This window comes from Megalobrama amblycephala, linkage group LG24 (assembly GCF_018812025.1).
Source record: "Megalobrama amblycephala isolate DHTTF-2021 linkage group LG24, ASM1881202v1, whole genome shotgun sequence".
In the NCBI taxonomy this organism is placed as follows: Eukaryota; Metazoa; Chordata; class Actinopteri; order Cypriniformes; family Xenocyprididae; genus Megalobrama; species Megalobrama amblycephala.
The window spans coordinates 19,337,805-19,355,684 of NC_063067.1; the positions used below are offsets into that span (position 1 = coordinate 19,337,805).

The 17,880-nt window shown below is 36.9% G+C and overlaps 1 protein-coding gene across 23 annotated transcripts in view; it reads left to right on the forward strand.

The window, feature by feature from the left end:
* Positions 1–4,095: 4,095 nt before the first annotated feature.
* Positions 4,096–17,880, forward strand: part of hspg2 (heparan sulfate proteoglycan 2) — a 125,058-nt gene continuing 111,273 nt past the window's right edge. For 12 of the 23 annotated variants that reach the window (XM_048177365.1, XM_048177366.1, XM_048177367.1 and 9 more), the window contains exon 1: positions 4,097–4,540. In XM_048177365.1, coding sequence (XP_048033322.1) covers positions 4,466–4,540 — 75 coding nt within the window. In that variant the 5' untranslated portion in view covers positions 4,097–4,465. Of the gene's footprint in view, positions 4,541–17,880 lie in introns of all 23 variants that reach the window. The other 11 variants (XR_007182859.1, XM_048177355.1, XM_048177359.1 and 8 more) reach the window with 2 other exon arrangements.

The following is a 17,880-nucleotide window of genomic DNA, read 5'->3' on the forward strand; positions in this document are numbered from 1 at the left end:
CCCTAAATATGTTTATCTCCAAACAGAAGGTTTTTTTTTTTTTTTTGTCTACACATACTAACATATAAGAATATCAGAAGTTGCATTATTATGAAAAGCATGCATCCTTTGTCTCTAGTTATTCTTAATCTTGCATTTAATATATAATACCATAATGTATATTAATTTAGACATTAATTACAATGGTAAACACATTAAGAATCCACTTTTCAGTGTTTTCCAGTCTTCCAGTTTTGTAATATTGTTTTGATAAGCTTGTACCCTCTACTTCAGAACAGTTCCTTTCAACCTCCAGCAGGTGGCGACAATGGTTTAGACATAGCATATATGCACTGTTCTTAATAAAAATAAATACACCTGATACTGGTTTCGTTACATCTAACAATATAATTGTTATAATAAATAAGTTTATTCAAGATTTTATTCGAGATATTTCATTCAATATCGTTTATGTGTTCCTTTCAGGCATCATTTTCCCTTTCAAGTTGTCATTTTTTGCAACTTGGCTATGAGGGGTTCAAAGTTAGCCTAATCAAAAAGGAATGTAGCATGAATTATTTGATAACAATCAGCTACATTGTCAAATGTGACATCATCCATTTTGTGTCAAAAGAAACACACATACATCCGCATTCATATTTTGTGATGCAGATTTACAGTGATGCATCTTGGCAGCTTTTTCCATAATCATTCTCTAGTGTTGTTTTGGAGTTGCTAGAGGGAATCCAGCTGGGCAGATAAAGCCTAAATTGAAAGCAGCTGCTCTAAAACTCATTGTAAGACAGAGGCATACTTTGTCCCAGTTATGGATGTGACTGGGCATGTAAACAGATCCTCTGCAGATGTCCTTGTGATATTGGATGGAGAAAATTCTCAATGGCTGAACAGAAAGAGATGACAGAAGTGCTTAGTCTTTTTTTTCTGAGGGGAACTTCTTTTAATTATAGGTTACTGGACTAAATGGATTTATTGCCAAAAGTTTTATTGACTTGTTTGGCTAGAAAACCACATTATAACTCATGATGTCTAAATGCTTATTGATGCACTTGTTTGAGTCAGTTTATATCCAAGGATAAACATTATTGGACCATCACTGATGACTTCACAGTTTTGTAGATTCAGAATTCTTTTTATAATTATAATTTATAATTCTTTTTATAATTCTGATTCTATTTCTTTCAGGGTATGGAGACCAATATTATATAAAGCTGCAAGCAGGAAAACAGAGCACGGTGGCCAAAATGCATTTAAAGGTGCCCTAGAATCAAAAATTGAATTTACCTTGGCATAGTTGAATAACAAGAGTTCAGTACATGGAAATTACATACAGTGAGTCTCAAACTCCATTGTTTCCTCCTTCTTGTGTAAATCTCATTTGTTTAAAAGACCTCAGAAAAACAGGCAAATCTCAACATAACACCGACTGTTACGTAACAGTCGGATCATTAATATGTACGCCCCCAATATTTGCATTTGCCAGCCCATGTTCAAGGCATTACACAAGGGCAGCCAGTATTAACGTCTGGATCTGTGCACAGCTGAATCATCAGACTAGGTAAGCAAGCAAAAACAATACCGAAAAATGGCAGATGGAGCAATAATAACTGACATGATCCATGATATCATGATATTTTTAGTGATATTTGTAAATAGTCTTTATAAATGTTTCGTTAGCATGTTGCTAATGTACTGTTAAATGTGGTTAACTGTATTCACAGAGACAAGAGCCGTCGCTATTTTCATTTTTAAACACTTGCAGTCTGTATAATTCATAAAACTTCATTCTTTATAAATCTTTCCAACATTGTGTAATTTTAGCTTTAGCCCCGGACCACTATCAAACTCATTCAGAATCAAATGTAAACATCCAAATAAATACTATACTCACATGATCCGACGCATGCATGCAGTATGCATGATGAACATCTTGTAAAGATCCATTTGAGGGTTATATTAGCTGTATGAACTTTGTAAATGCACTGTATTAGAGTCGCGAGCTCGGGGAGCAGGGATCGCGTGATTTAAAGGGGCCGCAGCCTGAATCGGTGCATAGTTAATGATGCCACAAAATAGGCAGTTAAAAAAATTAATTAAAAAATATCTATGGGGTATTTTGAGCTGAAACTTCACAGACACATTCAGGGGACACCTTAGACTTATATTACATCTTGTAAAAACTGGTTCTAGGGCACCTTTAAGTAGGTAAATATAGGAGGACTATGTCAAAGTCATTTGTATTTGCCACAGTTCCTGCTGCCAGCTGGTGGTGCTATGACTATAACTGAATATTGGCATGTAGATGTGGACTCTTATCAAACATGTTAAGCTTGGGGCAGATTGGACATTTCATGCATGAGTTACAGCAACTTCTAGTTTCATTTTATTATTAGCATGCTTTAGCAAATTAGCTAAGTGTTGCTAGGATGCTTTACCATGTTTTTAGCATGTTGCATGTTAAGTTTGGGCAAGATTAGACATTGCAACACTCTACAATTCAAGTAAAACACTTGCATATGTGACTAAATCTTCACTCTGGGCGACTAAATAATGTCTATCAATGTCTATGTCTGCCATTGGCTAATAAATTCTTCAATTTTGCTCACCAGTGTGTTTGTGTTAGAGGCGAAGTATAAATTTAGCACAGATATATTTTTACTCTTTGAACACTCTGAGCACTTGAGAGTTTCGCTCTCAGTCAAGCGATCTGTACTATTTCAATTCAGCTCAATGGACGATTTAGATCTTGAAAGCTGGACTGAAGAGTCTAGACTGCCAAGAGAAATGTGAAAAATATTGGAACAAATCAATTATGATGTAACTGCAATTTCACATCGTTAACAGAAAGACTTATTTGTGGGCAAACCATAAAAATAACCAGCTGTAATCAACATGGACATCTTCAGCAGAGTTTTCAGAGCCTCATAAGTTTTGCGTCATTAGGTGGTGCTACTGCCACAAAGTGATCTAAACCAGATACTAGAGGCTATTAGAGACCTTCACTGTAAAAAAGAATTGTTGGTTTACAGTAACTTAAAAAAGTAAGTTACCTGGTTGCCTTAAAACTTTGAGTTCGTTGAAATTAAAAATTTGAGTTAATACAATGAAGGTGATTGTTTTAATCAACATAAACTCAAAATATTATGTTATCTGAACCACATTAATTATCTAAATTGATTTCACAAAAGAAAAAATGTTGTAATAACAAATCATGAAAAAATATATATTTTTAAAGTGTTGGAAGACTGTTTAATCACAATAATTAAATTTAAATAGCTAGTCAGGAGGCATCATAATCAAAAGTGAAATGATAACTTTGGTTTGATATCACAATTTTGACTTTACAAAACTGTCTTACTTTCATAAAATGAACAATACAAAAATTAATAACCAAACTAATGTACATTGTAATCATTTTGTATCAACATTGTAATCGTTTTGCACGAACTTCCCTAAAGTTTCTTTCTGCATCTTTCAAAATCCAGCTGAAGTGATATTTTGTTCATATTGCAAATACAGTATCTCATGATTCATAGAGCTGTAAATTCAGGCTTTGCTTATAAATAATATTATATAGTGAATACAGTGGACACTGTCTTATTATGTGTCATATTGTTTTAAAATATGATGCCAGATAACCTAGCCCTTCACACAATATCATTTTACATATAAATCTCTAAAAGTAACTCTACACTGGATACTACAATATCCCACGTTACCCATATTCACCCTTGGTGTCATAAGCAAAAAGACAAATAGGCTTTATTAAATATTGTATACAGGCATTACAGAATAAAATAAGGTATTTGCATATTTAAAAAAAAAAAAAAAAACATCTGGTAAAGTCACAGTGCAAAACTGCATTTTCGTTTTGTTAAAATAAGAATAAAATATAGTTTGTAGAGAGAGGCGTAGTCCAGCTGTAAGATCCCTTTTCCGGAATTCCATTCCGCCTTTTATGCCAGGCGCTGATAGGCTGTGTCTCAAATCCTAGTGAGCTTCCTACCTAGACAACATATTTGGGCGTCATAGTTCTTGGCATCATTTACACTCCGCGTCTCTTTCTGCGTCAGCTGAGAAGAGCTGACTATGCTGTCTAGCTAGGCAGCTCACTAGGATTTGAGACAAAGCCATCGTCAGCAGTTCAACATCCTCGCGCTGAAGTGGTCCGCTAGGCAGTGCATGCTGAACTTTCTGCTTGCCCATCGGAAAGTGGGACCAAGAGAACAAAACGGATATTCACAAGTCAACCATAAGTTTCTCTTGGTTGTATCTCACAAGGACTCAGCAGCAGACGGATTTTTTTCTTTTTTGGCAAATGAAGTCCCACCAAGCGTGGGACGGAGAAGCGACGGCGGCCTTGCTGTAAAAGAAACGCTTCAAACTTGCGAATAAATTCTCAGAGGCTTCAAGTGACGGACTTTGATTTTCCCAGCGGCGTGTTTGGAGTCGTGCTGGGTTGGCAGAAATGGGGACGCGGATACGTGCCCACAAACTCACTCTTTTTATTATCCCTTTGATATTTACGTCGCATCTGTTTAATGTAAGTGATTAATTTGCATTTTTATACTTCCATTATATCACTACGTACTGCTTTTGTGTAACAGGTAACTGTATCAATGGAAAGCACCCAAAAAGTTACTTTAGCAAAACTTTGCGTCGTAATATAATCCATTCATTTTAATTCCATTCTTTTTGCAGCATTTAGTAAGCCGCGAATTGTATCATGTGAAAGTTAAGTTGCATTGATCTCTTACACGGATATCTAAAGCTCGACTCAAGAGTTCTAGTCCTGGTCTAATTTTATCCATAGAAACGAGCTATTCATAGTTGGTCTCACTGGCGTCTTGCATGTCTGTATACTTTATTTATTCTTTGACACTTAATTTAGAGCACTTTCACTGAACACTAACTTGTACAAAGTTATAGCTTTTGTGATCAAACGCTTATTCAGATGACCTATTGATACAGTTGATAATGTAATTTCCGCATATTTCATGTGAACAGATTTTAGCTTAAATAATTAATATACTTATTGTGTAATAGTTGCAACCATGACAAACAATAAAAAGACTATCAAGTGAAAAAGGAAGCAGTTTATCTTAATTATGGGTGGGATGATCTAACCCTGTTTTGTGATTGCTTCCTTTCTCATGTTGTCATGATTAAAGCAATGCATAGACTGCATTTGTTTTATCACTTTTGCGCTTCATGCATGACATAAAATCACAATTTCTACATAGACTTGCTTACTGACTCTCAATGTTTGTGCTAGGCACTCACAAAGAAATTGACACCTTTGTGAAAACTGTCTTTGAATTCTTAGCATTAACAGGAGTTATATACACAGGATAGGTTTAATAAAATAAAATATATTACAATTAAAATAAATAGTGGCTGAATGAGACCGAGTAGTCGATCACATGATTAGGTATGAGTTAATATGAAAATTAAATCTCATCTTTCTTGGTACCTGTAGTACTGTTCTACTTCCAGCCTGCTGGTAGATTAATTTTGACTTTATTGCTTATAGCTGGAGCGTACTGAGACACTAACTGAACTGTTGGAAATGGAATAGCCTGTGAAATTACCTTAACACCACAAAATTGGAAGAAAATCATTTTTAGGGAATACTGCTCTATTTTGCATGAAGTCAAGTTAAAGCTTCTATTGTTAGTCTGGTTCTTGTAAAGCATAAGAAAATGTACTTTCACTGATCGAAAACTACCATTTGTTTTGAGGAGCTTCTTAGCAGGCTGTACAGTCATTACCCCCTCCTGTACGTTTCGGAGTTGGTTTAACTAGTTAGCTGAAATTAGCGATGTCTTGGAGCGCCTTTGATGTTGAATCCTCCTAAAATTCTCTGGATCACATGCTAACTGAAAGTCTTGTCATGTATAACTTCAGATTCTTTAAATCCTGCATACCATGTATAATCCCTCTCTTATCATTCAGACACTAGTGAACATGAGCCTCTCTCAGTTTACTGATGTGTAGCGGGGGCCCATCGCCTTTGGTAATTTGAGATCTTTGCTGCTTTGTTTCAGGGTCCACTGTGTCAGTTGCAGTATAATTGAATTAAATGGAATCAACGCCATGTGTTTTTTCCATTACAAGCGTGCCTAAGATTTGACAGAGTTCAGTTGATTCAGTTGGCTTCAGTTGCCACCAGCATCCCTGGTGTTGTTCTGGAATTTCAGGGTCATAAGTATCAATCAGCACTGACAAAACCCCAATAAAAGCACTTTATTACCTTTTAGTTTACTGACACAATCAAGTGCTCCCTCCCTGCTGTTAACTATCAATGGCCTGGTAATTGAGAGATGATCCTTTGCTATTTATTGACGCATGTAATTTTTGGGTTAAACTGGCTACTTGTGAGGTCGTTGAAGTTTTGTGTGATGATAAAGAGTCTGAAGTGGGTTCACGCCCAGTGTCACTCCTTTTACTTTTAGCTTGTTTGACCTTTATTTAGGATGAAGAAAAAAGTAGGAAACTCTTTTGAGAGATGTAGACCTGCAGCTATGGATTAACAAAAGTTTGTTCATTTAAGCAAATCAGATTTTTATTTTGAAATAATATTTGTGCTTTAGTGAAAGTCAATAGTGTCCTTTTTTGACCTCATTGACTTTTATTATATGGACAAAACAACAGTTGAAACATTCTTCAAAGTATTTTTTTGTTTTCTAAATTATGATAGAATCTTCTTTTTTTATGTTAACAATCCCTTTTAAAGGCAGATAGTTATTATTAGCTCTGTTTTTGACTCTACAAAGCCTTTTAAGTGTTGGACTTTGTCCCATGATGTCCAGCGTTACAATGTGCTATTTTATTTTGAGATGTCTCTCTGATTCAAGAGTCACAAGGATATCATGACTTCATCTAGGTCGAATTTTGAGGCAGGTCTGGATTCCTGTGGATATATTCGGTTTACTGCTCCAGACTGTAGTTACACACTCATTTCTGTAGTGTCTTTCACCGTCTTGGCCTCCCCAGTATGCCCACATTTACTGTATCTTATGTAATATCTAGATATAGTCCAACCATCCTAGTCAATTTAACACCCACACGGTCTTCCAAGTAAGCACAAAGGAATCTAGTGCACAGCACTGGGATAACTGGGCCTGTGTTCAATGAGATTTTGAGGACAGGAGATTATTAATGGTCTCAGTGTGTGCTTTTATATATCTTGTTTGTGAGCTGCTTGTCAACCTAATATGGCCTGTTACATTGAGCAAATGCTAGGTACTTAAATGAATTGCAGTAAAATCACACACTTCGAAATGGCATTTATGGCAACTTGTGCTAGTGTGCTAGTGTAATCTGAGATCTCTCGGAGATCTTCGGGTACGTTTACACAACATCGATGTACTAAAAAGGGAAAAGTTTTTCCTTTGCATTTTTCGCGTACAGACAACATCATTGTCAAAACGGTCCCTGTTCACACGGATCTGCAAAAAGGGTAAAAAATGCTGTATTATGCATGCCTGGCCAGTAGTTGGCGATGTCACTTTGTAAAGAAACACTCCGCGCCTATAGACTGAACAGGTAATACACATGCGCATGATGTCACTGTTTTCACAAATTCACATTTTTGGAGACAATAATGAAAAAACGTGCACTTTGAAACTCTTTTTCAAATGTTTGCGTTTTTGAACAGCCAAAACGCATTAAAAGTTTTACGTTTAGTAGTTAAAAATGGTGTCGTCTACATGACCCCTTAGATTTACATTTGTGCATTTGGCAGAATTTTTATCCAAAGTGATTTGTGTTGCATGTTTATTAGTGCAACACATATTTCATGGGAATCGAACCCATAACCTGGTGGTTGCTAATTCCAATGCTTTATTTTGTGAATGTATTTAATCTTTGTAAATGCATGTTATTGCTCTTATTGTGAACTATTCATTCATGCATATGTTTAATTAATCTTTAATAATTTAATTAAACCCCTTCCTTCCACAATTGTCTGCATGCTCGCATTCATTTTTGAGTAGAACAGCCACAAAATTCAATTAACAACTGATGGATAGAACCAGGTTTGAGCCAGGTTTTTGATGATCTTTTAAACTGGGATGTACGTCACAATACAGTAAAAACGATCTGCCACTACCTTTTCATCATGACTTTAAGTTCATTTTCAGTCCTTTTAGTTTGGTTTGTCCTCTTTTGGCTCTTGTTGTAAATGGTGTGGATCATTTATAGATGTGGCTGAATGCAAACTTATTGGAACATATGGAGAACAGCCTGTGCTGCTGTTATTTGTTTTGTTGTGAAGTGTGACTTTGGTTTGGATTGGGGTCAAAGTGGTTAGAACAGCATTTTTATGAGCTGATGTACTGACATCGCTCGACATTTAGAAATCCCTCTTTTTTTAGTATTGTCTTGTATTTTATATACGTGTTTCATTTTAAAAAGGTTGTTGGTCTTTTGAATTCAATCTGCCAAGGATTGTTCCCACCCATATCTGTGGTCTACTTGCTTGCTCACATAAATTCATCCCACCCCGTTCCGCTTTGTCTGCAGGTAACCTGTGGTACATCACTGTGGGAATCTTCATCTTGCATTTGCCAGCTGTTTGTGATAGAGTGGGAGGGAGACAGACTCCAAACACAGCTGCAGTTCAGCTGGTATTGTAACCCTTGCAAGTGCAGACTTGAGTGCTCAATGTGCGGTTTGATGCTTCATAAGAAGTGCCCTTATCCTGACCACCCATACCCATAAATGCAAATTTTCTTTCTTGATTAGTTATGTATGTCCCACCTTCCCATGCTTCTTCAGAACAGTCCAGACAGTTGTTTCACTAATAGTGTCACAAGAAGTGCTTGATATATTGCTGCCATTTCAGTACATGACTTGTAGATGACCTTCAAAAATGTGCATAGTGCAATAACAACACCAAGATCAGGGGTTCAGTTTCTGGAGAGTATGCATACTGATAAAGTTTATAGTGTAAGTGTGCTCATTACATTGCTTAGTGTAAGGAAGTGCTTTGAGTTTTGTTTCTATGATGAAGTGCTAAATAGTGTCTCAGACCCCTGAAAGGCTTTATACACTATATTGCCAAAAGTATTGGAACACCCCTCCAAATAATCGAATTCTGGTGTTCCAATCACTTCTATGGCCACAGGTGTATAAAATCAAGCACCTAGGCATGCTGGCTGCTTCTACAAACATTTGTGAAAGAATGGATCGCTCTCAGGAGCTCAGTGAATTCAAGTGTGGTACCGTGATAGGTTGCCACCTGTGCAATAAGTCCACTCAATAAGAGTTAATTTCCTCACTACTAAGTATTCCACGGTCAACTGTTAGTGGTATTATAACAAAGTGGAAGCAATTGGGAACAACAGCCACTCTGCCATGAAGTGGTAGGCCACGTAAAATCACAGAGCGGGGTCAGCGCATGCTGAGGCGCACAGTGCACAGAAGTCGCCAATTTTCTGCAGAGTCAATAGCTACAGACCTCCAAACTTTGTGTGGCCTTCAGATTAGCTCAAGAACAGTGCATAGAGAGCTTCATGGAATGGGTTTCCATGGCCTAGAAGCTGGATCACCAAGTGTAATGCAAAGCGTAGGATGCAGTGGTGTAAAGCACGCGGCCACTGGACTCTAGAGCATTGGACACATGTTCTCTGGAGTGATGAATCACGGTTTTCTGTCTGGCATTCTGATGGACGAGTCTGGGTTTGGCGGTTGTCAGGCGAACGGTACTTGCCTGACTTCATTGTGCAAAGTGTAAAGTTTGTTGGAGGGGGGGATTATGGTGTGGGGTTGTTTTTCAGGGGTTGGGTTTGGCCCCTTAGTTCCAGTAAAAGGAACTCTTATTTTTTCAGCATACCAAGACAATTTCATGCTCCCAACTCTGTGTTTCCCAAGTTTGGGGATGGCCCATTCCTGTTCCAACATGACTGTGCACCAGTGCAGAAAGCAAGGTCCAAAAAGACATAGATGAGCATGTTTGGTGTGGAGGAACTTGACTGGCCTGCACCGATAGAACACCTTTGGGATGAATTAGAGCGGAGACTGCGAGCCAGGCCTTCTCGTCCGATATCAGTGATGGGCTTCACAAATGCGCTTCTAGAAGAATGGTCAAAAATTCCCATAAACAATCCTAAACCTTGTGGAAAGCCTTCCTAGAATAGTTAAAGCTGTTATAGCTGAAAAGGGTGGGCCAACTCTATATTAAACCCTACGGATTAAGAATGGGATGTCATTAAAGTTCATATGCATTTAAAGGCAGACGTCCCAAAACCTTTGGCAATATAGTGTATTTGTCTGTCTCTCTGGAAAATTTTGACCTTTTTTAGACTTGGATGGGAACAACCTGGATGTCTCTCTTTATTGCCTAGAGCATGACTCATGTATTGTTATGCATAATTTGCTGTACTAAAAATATCAGTATGTATTTGACCAGAAAAAAGATGTTCTGTGCAGCACAACTATTTATGGAGTTTTTTTTCTAAGGCTGCACAATATTGGTAGCATATTGGTTATCAGATGATATTAGTTATTTTTTTTAATGTAATTATTATTATTTTCTTATTAATATTATTTAATTGTTCATTCTCATTTACCCTATTTTTACATTTAGATTTCCTTTATCATCTAACACGAAAGTAAATAATGTTGTATGTAATGTTAAGCAGATCTCAATTTTATTTCATGTTTTCATTATAAGTACATTATAATGTTGTGATGCCCATATTCACTTGTTTCATTTAAAACATAATTTTAGTGGTTACTTTTTTTCTACATTTATTTAGAAAAAATAGTATACAATTTTAATATCAGCTATTTATCAGGTATCAGTAATAACATGAAAATAATAAACTTACTGTATCCAGAATTCTAATATTGCTCCATTACTATTTTTTGTTTTAGTTAAAAGTCTATAGTATGCCTACATTATATCTGCAATAAGTACTATATAGTACACAGTAAGTACACTGGTCTTCTGTATCATCAGTATAGCATCCATGTGTATAATATCAGCGTTTCACTCAGAACATCACAGATGACTTGTGTCAGTGCTTGCTGGATATTTATGGTAAGATGAAATTGTAAAGAGTGTCTGACTCTGTGTTGTGAAAACAGCGTGTGAATGAAGTTCTCAGCAGAGACATCTTCCATTAATCTACGACAAGCCTCGGCCTGCCCCAGAAAGAAAGGCGCTACTTTTTCCGAGCCTTCTGCAACCCCCATATACGAGTTCTCCCAGGCTGTTATTACACCACTGAGATCATGTCAGGAAAGAAAAAAGAATTTCATTGCCCTCAGGTCACAGTATATGTCACAGCGAAAGGAAAATAAAAACGAGAAGATAGACGATGGAGCACTTGATTTTGTAAACGTTCCTTTCATCAATTTACAAGAAAAGAGCCAAAAAGATAAATCTTTTATGTTCACCAAAAACCAGACATAACAAAGACTTGCTTTGCAGTGTTTAACCAAAACAAAAGCGTAAAGGTGCGTCTACAAGTGACTTTTTAACACAATCCATTGACCTAGTGTACCCTGGATATGGTGATTGAGTGCACCACTGTTTGTGGTATACTTGCTTTTGAAGTGGTTGCCAGGGACTGTCATAGTTTGCCGGGCTGCTATTGGCCCCTTTGAGCATTCGGGCCTCTATTCAGTACTGCCACCTTCTCTGCACCTCTTCAACCGGAGAGGCCACAGATAAAACTAGTTGAGCCACCCAGGAGGCTGATGTACATTAGCATGTCAACAGCTCCTCTACTGGAGCCGGGCACTTCTGACTCTTGGCCGTTGGCAAGCAGTGCTTCTCTTTGTCATTCAGATGAGAGAGTAAAGATGTAAGGTAATTCTTGTGTTGGCTTACGGGTGAGGGTGTGGCCATAGAAAGATTAAATCTCACCTGATTAAATACTTGCCAGTAATGTTTCATTGTGTTTCTTTTGGCAATTGACACAAGTCCTCTGTGAGGGACTTTACAGTCCCTGGTTCCCTTCAATGTGTCCTGTGTGATAAGAGAGGAAATCTGCACTCTTCCAGTAGAGGATATTTGTATGGCCAAAAGTGTCAGTAACACTGATTTTAGTGAATCTCTATTGCAAACTTGCTGATTCATCATCCTGCCAGGGAAATTAAATTCAAAATTATCTATGAGAGGCATAAGCCACTTCCCAATAGCAAAGTTTACTCAGGCTTTCCTGTCTTTAATGGCTCGTTTCTGCTGAGTGGTAAGATACAGTACAGTACGGTACGCAATTTGTGCTGTTTCCATTGTCAGAAGTTGTGAATGGTACCCTAAATCCAAACCGTACCGTACCACTTTTTTGGGATCCTTCCTTTGTGGTACCTAGCACAATAGTACCAATAATACCGGTACCAAAAGCGTGGAGCTACACTCACTGCAGAACATTGATTGGTTGACAGAGAATCGTCACTTGCGTGTCCTACAAGGGGAATGACAACACAATACCATTGCAACACAATGTTTATTTTTCGGCTGTTTTTACTTGCAGCCTTCAGCCTTTGCTCAAACAAAGCTGCTGTATGTCCTCCATTGTTGTTTACTGTCTCTTTCTTCTTCACACGAGAATGACGTTGATCGCTACTTTCCACCATACACCACACCTATCAAGTAAGGGTACTGTTGGCAGTGGAAATGCAAGCCGGATCAGAGTTTACCATTCCGAATCGTACTGTAAAGTACTGAATTGAACTGAACCGTACCGTACCGCTTGGTGAAAACGAGCCATTAGAGTTTTTCCTGTACTATAGGCACACAGAAGCAATCTAAGGGTACATTAAGGTGTCACTTTGGAAAGAAACATTACGTGCCTATAGATTGAACAAGTAATGCGCATGACGTCACAAATTCACGTTTTTGTTTACACAGTATAGTTTTCAAAATTGTGAATTTTGAAACACATTTTTAAAAGCTTGTGTTTTCAGGCACCAAAACGCCATTAACATGTAAATGAATGGCCAAAACCATTATATTTTTATATGTTTTTAAATATTTATTTATTTTATAATTATTTATTTATTATCTTTTTCAATTTATATTTTAAAAATTAACATTGTAATTTGTAAAATGATGAAAAATTTCATATTTAGGTCTCTTAACTATTTAGGTCACTTTAAAATAATATTATTTTTTGCTTTCATTGAAGCACAATGTGCTCTCTGAAACATTCTCATTCTCATGCTGTATAATTCTGAAAAATATTCTTAATTTTTTATTATTAATTTTAAATTGAGAAATGTTCATTTTGTATTCTTCAAGTTTAGTTTTTTTTTTTTTTTTCCCAAATTTGCAGTTAAACAAGGGTTTCACTTGTGGTCTTTTTTGACCCCACTGTATTTAGTTGCCTAGTTATTCCCCTTCACAATCATATTCATATCACAGTTTTGCTTAATTTCTGTGCTGCTTTTATAAATAGAGTTTCAATGTTAAAGAAGGTAGATGAAGATTTATCATTATAATGTCAGGTGCAGATACAAGTGTGAGGCAGTTGGTTGAAGTGATCCATGCGTTTGCAGCCACACGCTCAAATCAGTATCAAGCATACCTGGTACCCAACTATAAGAGCAAACATGTTTAAACTGGAAATAATGAAATTACTAGGGAGCCACCTGCTCTTGATGCTGCCAAAACCACATCCCACACTGCAAACTTCGCATAACCTTCAGATTTATATTTCCATGACCAGAAGTTTCAGTGCTTTGCTGCAGTGTTTTCCATGTCTGATGGTTCCAGCCCATATATTTTATGCCAAAGTCCTCTAATGGAAAAAGTACAATCCCACTCTGAAACCTGTTATTGTCGACCACTGTGTTTACGTAAGGCAAGTTATGATTGGTGCAGATACCACAGGCCTTCAGCTATGTGCTCTTATCCAACAGCAAAGGAGTAGCTGACAGTTTGCTTTTGCTTACTTTATTTGAACCTCAAAAGTGTTCAGATTTATCTATCCCTTCCTATATCCATTACAACCACTTTGAGGTACTGTATGATCATGGTTTACAGTGATTTTGACCTACTCACATGTGTGATGAATACTGGCATGAACAATGGGAAAGAAACCTGAGCTATTGTCTGATAAAAGAGGAATGTGAATCCTGTGTAGTTAAGTGCAGATTTAAATCACCACAGCACATCAGTTTGGCCTCTGTCGTGCCCATTAAATGCTTTCTAGACCCTATTAGTTCTCAATTGTTCCAATATTTTTTGCACTGTAGTGGTTTGTTAGAATCGTAGCTCATGCAAGTTCATTACTTGTGCATGAATTGATCACTATGTGTTATAATGATAGTGTTAGAACCTAGACAGAAAAAGTTGAAGAAAAATGGACTTATTCGACATATGACTCAATGTTAATGATGAATGACTGATGATCCATGTCTCATAGGCATGGACATCTTCAATAACAGTACCAGTATTATGCAGGCTTTGAGCTGTTCTTGGTTTGAAATTGAATTTTTGTGGTTTTCAGACTAAACTGGCCTAGTGCAATTTTGCCTCCACCCACACGTTATGACCTAAACTGCAATTTCACCCTTTCAGTGGCTGTCTTTAGAGTCATCTCCTTACCATAAAGGCTGAGAATGTTTCAAAGAGAAGAGTTTTAGTGTAACAGAGCTGATCATTTTTTTCCTACTTTTTTTAAAGCTTGAGTTAGAAAGTATTGAAACAAACTATACTTCAGGACCCTCTTTTGTGTTGAATGTCAGTTGTCATTGGAAACCTGGATGAATGTGAAAATGGATTTTAATGATGAAATAAAAGAGACTATTTTAAAAATCACAATTGCCAAGTGCATAGGTTTTTTTTTTAGCATTATTAATATTTGACTATTATAGCAACATTTTGGTTAATGACCGTCTGTTTCGCAAAGTCACATTTTAATTGGGACATTTGACACATTAACCTATGAACTTCTCATGCCATGAAGAGTGCGGCTCTATACTGAGTAGGCTAAAGATATATATTTTTTTCATGTTTAATTGGTCATTAGTTGATTAGTTCAGGCTGTTCTAACTTAAAGGTCCCGTTTTTCGTGGTTTTTTTAAAGCTTTGATTGTGTTTATAGTGTGCAATATAACATGTGTTCATGTTTCGCGTGTAAAAAAACACAGTATTTTTCACATAATTTACTTATCTGTATACCGCTGTTTCCACTGTCATAAAAACGGGCTGATGACTTCCTTGTTCTATGAAGTCCCTCCTTCAGAAATACGTAACGAGTTCTGATTGTGCCAGCGGTTCCTGTGTTGTGATTCGACAGCAGTTTAGCCCATCTTGCCCGGAAAGGTCACGCCTCTTACCATAACGTGGAGATGCAGGCGCTCAGTGTTATTGTAAACATGTCTTTAATTTTACCCTATCAATTTGAGCCGGAATCAGACCCGGTGATTGGACTGCGGGATGAAAATAGCGTTTCGACGACATGGCGACAAACACACTCTACAAACGCAACTCTTGTGTATTCCTGTGGGCGGAGGTTAGTCAAAAAACTGTTTTAGTGACGTCATTAAAGAAGGAAGTAGAGGGATGTAGTCCAAACTGGCCGTTCGATGTAGGCGACTTCTGTTAAATAAAATATCTCGCTTGGCATTGAACTTTGAGCTTTAAAATTTTACAGATTTTATTTATACTCTAACAACAACATTACACACTAACTAAAGTTTGAAACATGGGATCACGAAGAACGGGACCTTTAACATAAAATTATGCATCTGTGAAACGGGTCGCATTCAGTGTGTGTTACATGTTAGTCAAGTGGTCGCAATGAGCGAAAAGACAATTTTTGAATATGTTGGCCTACTCAGTTTTCCTTTTTGTTTTATATAGTAATATTTTTCAATGCTCTGCCATCTATAGCTTTTAGTTATAGTTGTTGTAGTGATAGGTTTGTTTACGGTCCGACAAATACAGGAATGTGCCATATATGTTTTTCTAGTGGGGAAAACGTTGTGTTACATCACCGCCCCCTTTCGTTACTCCGCTGGTGCCAGCTCTGAGTACAGTATTTGATCTGCTGTGTTCTCTTCTTTGCGTCCATCCTCAACATGTTCGGTCTCTGGCCTGTGTTAACGTCCTGTTTACAGAAAGGAAATGTGATTCCTTGTTTTGGGAAATGACTGCAAAGCTTACTGGCTCTTTTTACCTATCTGTGATCTTAACTATTATGTCATTGCTTTGAAGTTTTTCTTGATTAGCCTAAAATTTGACTATATCTTATGAGATATATCTTAAGAGAGTTCCACTTTTAACAGTTTAACAGTCTAACTTTAATTCTTCAAAGTTTCCAAAGCAGAAAAAGAATAATGTGGAACATGGAAATATAATGTAGATGTCCAAACAATAAACATTGCGTTTCCATGTTAACTACCCGCAGTTTGTGAGCGGCACCGTCTTTTCAAACCAGAGGTTCTTAATTACCCTGGACTTATAACTTAGAGCCAAGCAATTATCCTTTAAACCAGATAATTAAACAGCCCTTCCAGTGGTGATTGATGACTAACTAGAAGTCCTGCTGCTCTAGAGCAGATTTCTAGCCACTGGAAACCCGAGGCCTTGGCGTTACCTCCAGGCCTCTATTATGGTCTTGACATGGGCACAAAGAGTAGTGTCAGGAGCACACTACTGTTGAGATCTGGAACAGAGAAAAGTCTCGCTGAGTCAAATTCCTTGGCACAGGTTCAAGACTTGCCTGTAGGCACAAGTTTAATGCACTTTGTTCTTTTGTGGAGAAAACCTGTGGCATGGAGACTTAGAACAAAAGAATGGGTAAAGTCTTAATTACTACTAGTGTTGCACAATATACCGGTACTAGAAAGGTACCGCGATACCCTGCTATTAAAAATGGTACGATTCCACATTATACATTGTACCAGTACTTTAAGAAAAAAAGAAAACATTTCTTAATGTGTGTATTTGAGGCGCATTACATTGAGGAAGTAAAATATTTCCATGCAGCGCATGACGTATTAAAATTATGACACGTCAGCGCAACAAAGAAACATAAATGCATGAGAAAATAAAGAGCGGGATGTGTTTGAGGTTAAAAGGAGTTAAGTGCAATAGGTCTTGAAAAAGAACGCCAGGCTCAGACCTGAAGCGTGTGAACTGAACGCCACCTTCCAGACGGCATGTGATTGCAAATTCAGTACTCTTTCACAGATTATTGCTCTTTAATGGTTAAAAATGTCAAAATGCATGTCCTGGCAAGTCAAACACACAGACAGGTATGTCTTAAGTGATCGTAAACAGTTGAGAAAGAAATCTGAAATTCCTATGTATTGGATCCGTGCAGCTCTTAAAGTGACAGCAACCTAATAAACCTGCTGCTGTCTGTGTCATTAATGTTAATCGAACAACAAAAGAAAAGAGAAAATCACTCATTGCTTGACTGAATAACTATCTTTCTTATATTGTATTTGTCATATGTGACCCTGGACCACAAAACCAGTCATAAGTCGCACAGGTATATTTTTTTATGCCAAAAATCATTAGGATATTAAGTAAAGATCATGTTTCATGAAGATATTTTGTAATTTTCCTACTGTAAATATATCAAAAATTTATTTTTGTAAGTGGATATAGGACTTCATTTGGACAACTTTAATGGTGATTTTCTCAATATTTATTTATTTATTTATTTATTTTTTGCTGCACCCTCAGATTCCAGATTCTCAAATAGTTGTATCTCGGCCAAATATTGTCCTATCCTAACAAATCATATATCAATGGAAAGCTTATTCATTCAGCTTTATGTCTAAATCAATGTCACACATTGTTTGTAATTTGCATATTTGCTTATCTTTAATAACAAAGATTAAATACAATTAAATAACTATATTGTGATATAAAGAAAATATTAAATGACTTGTATCGTGAAGATTTTGATT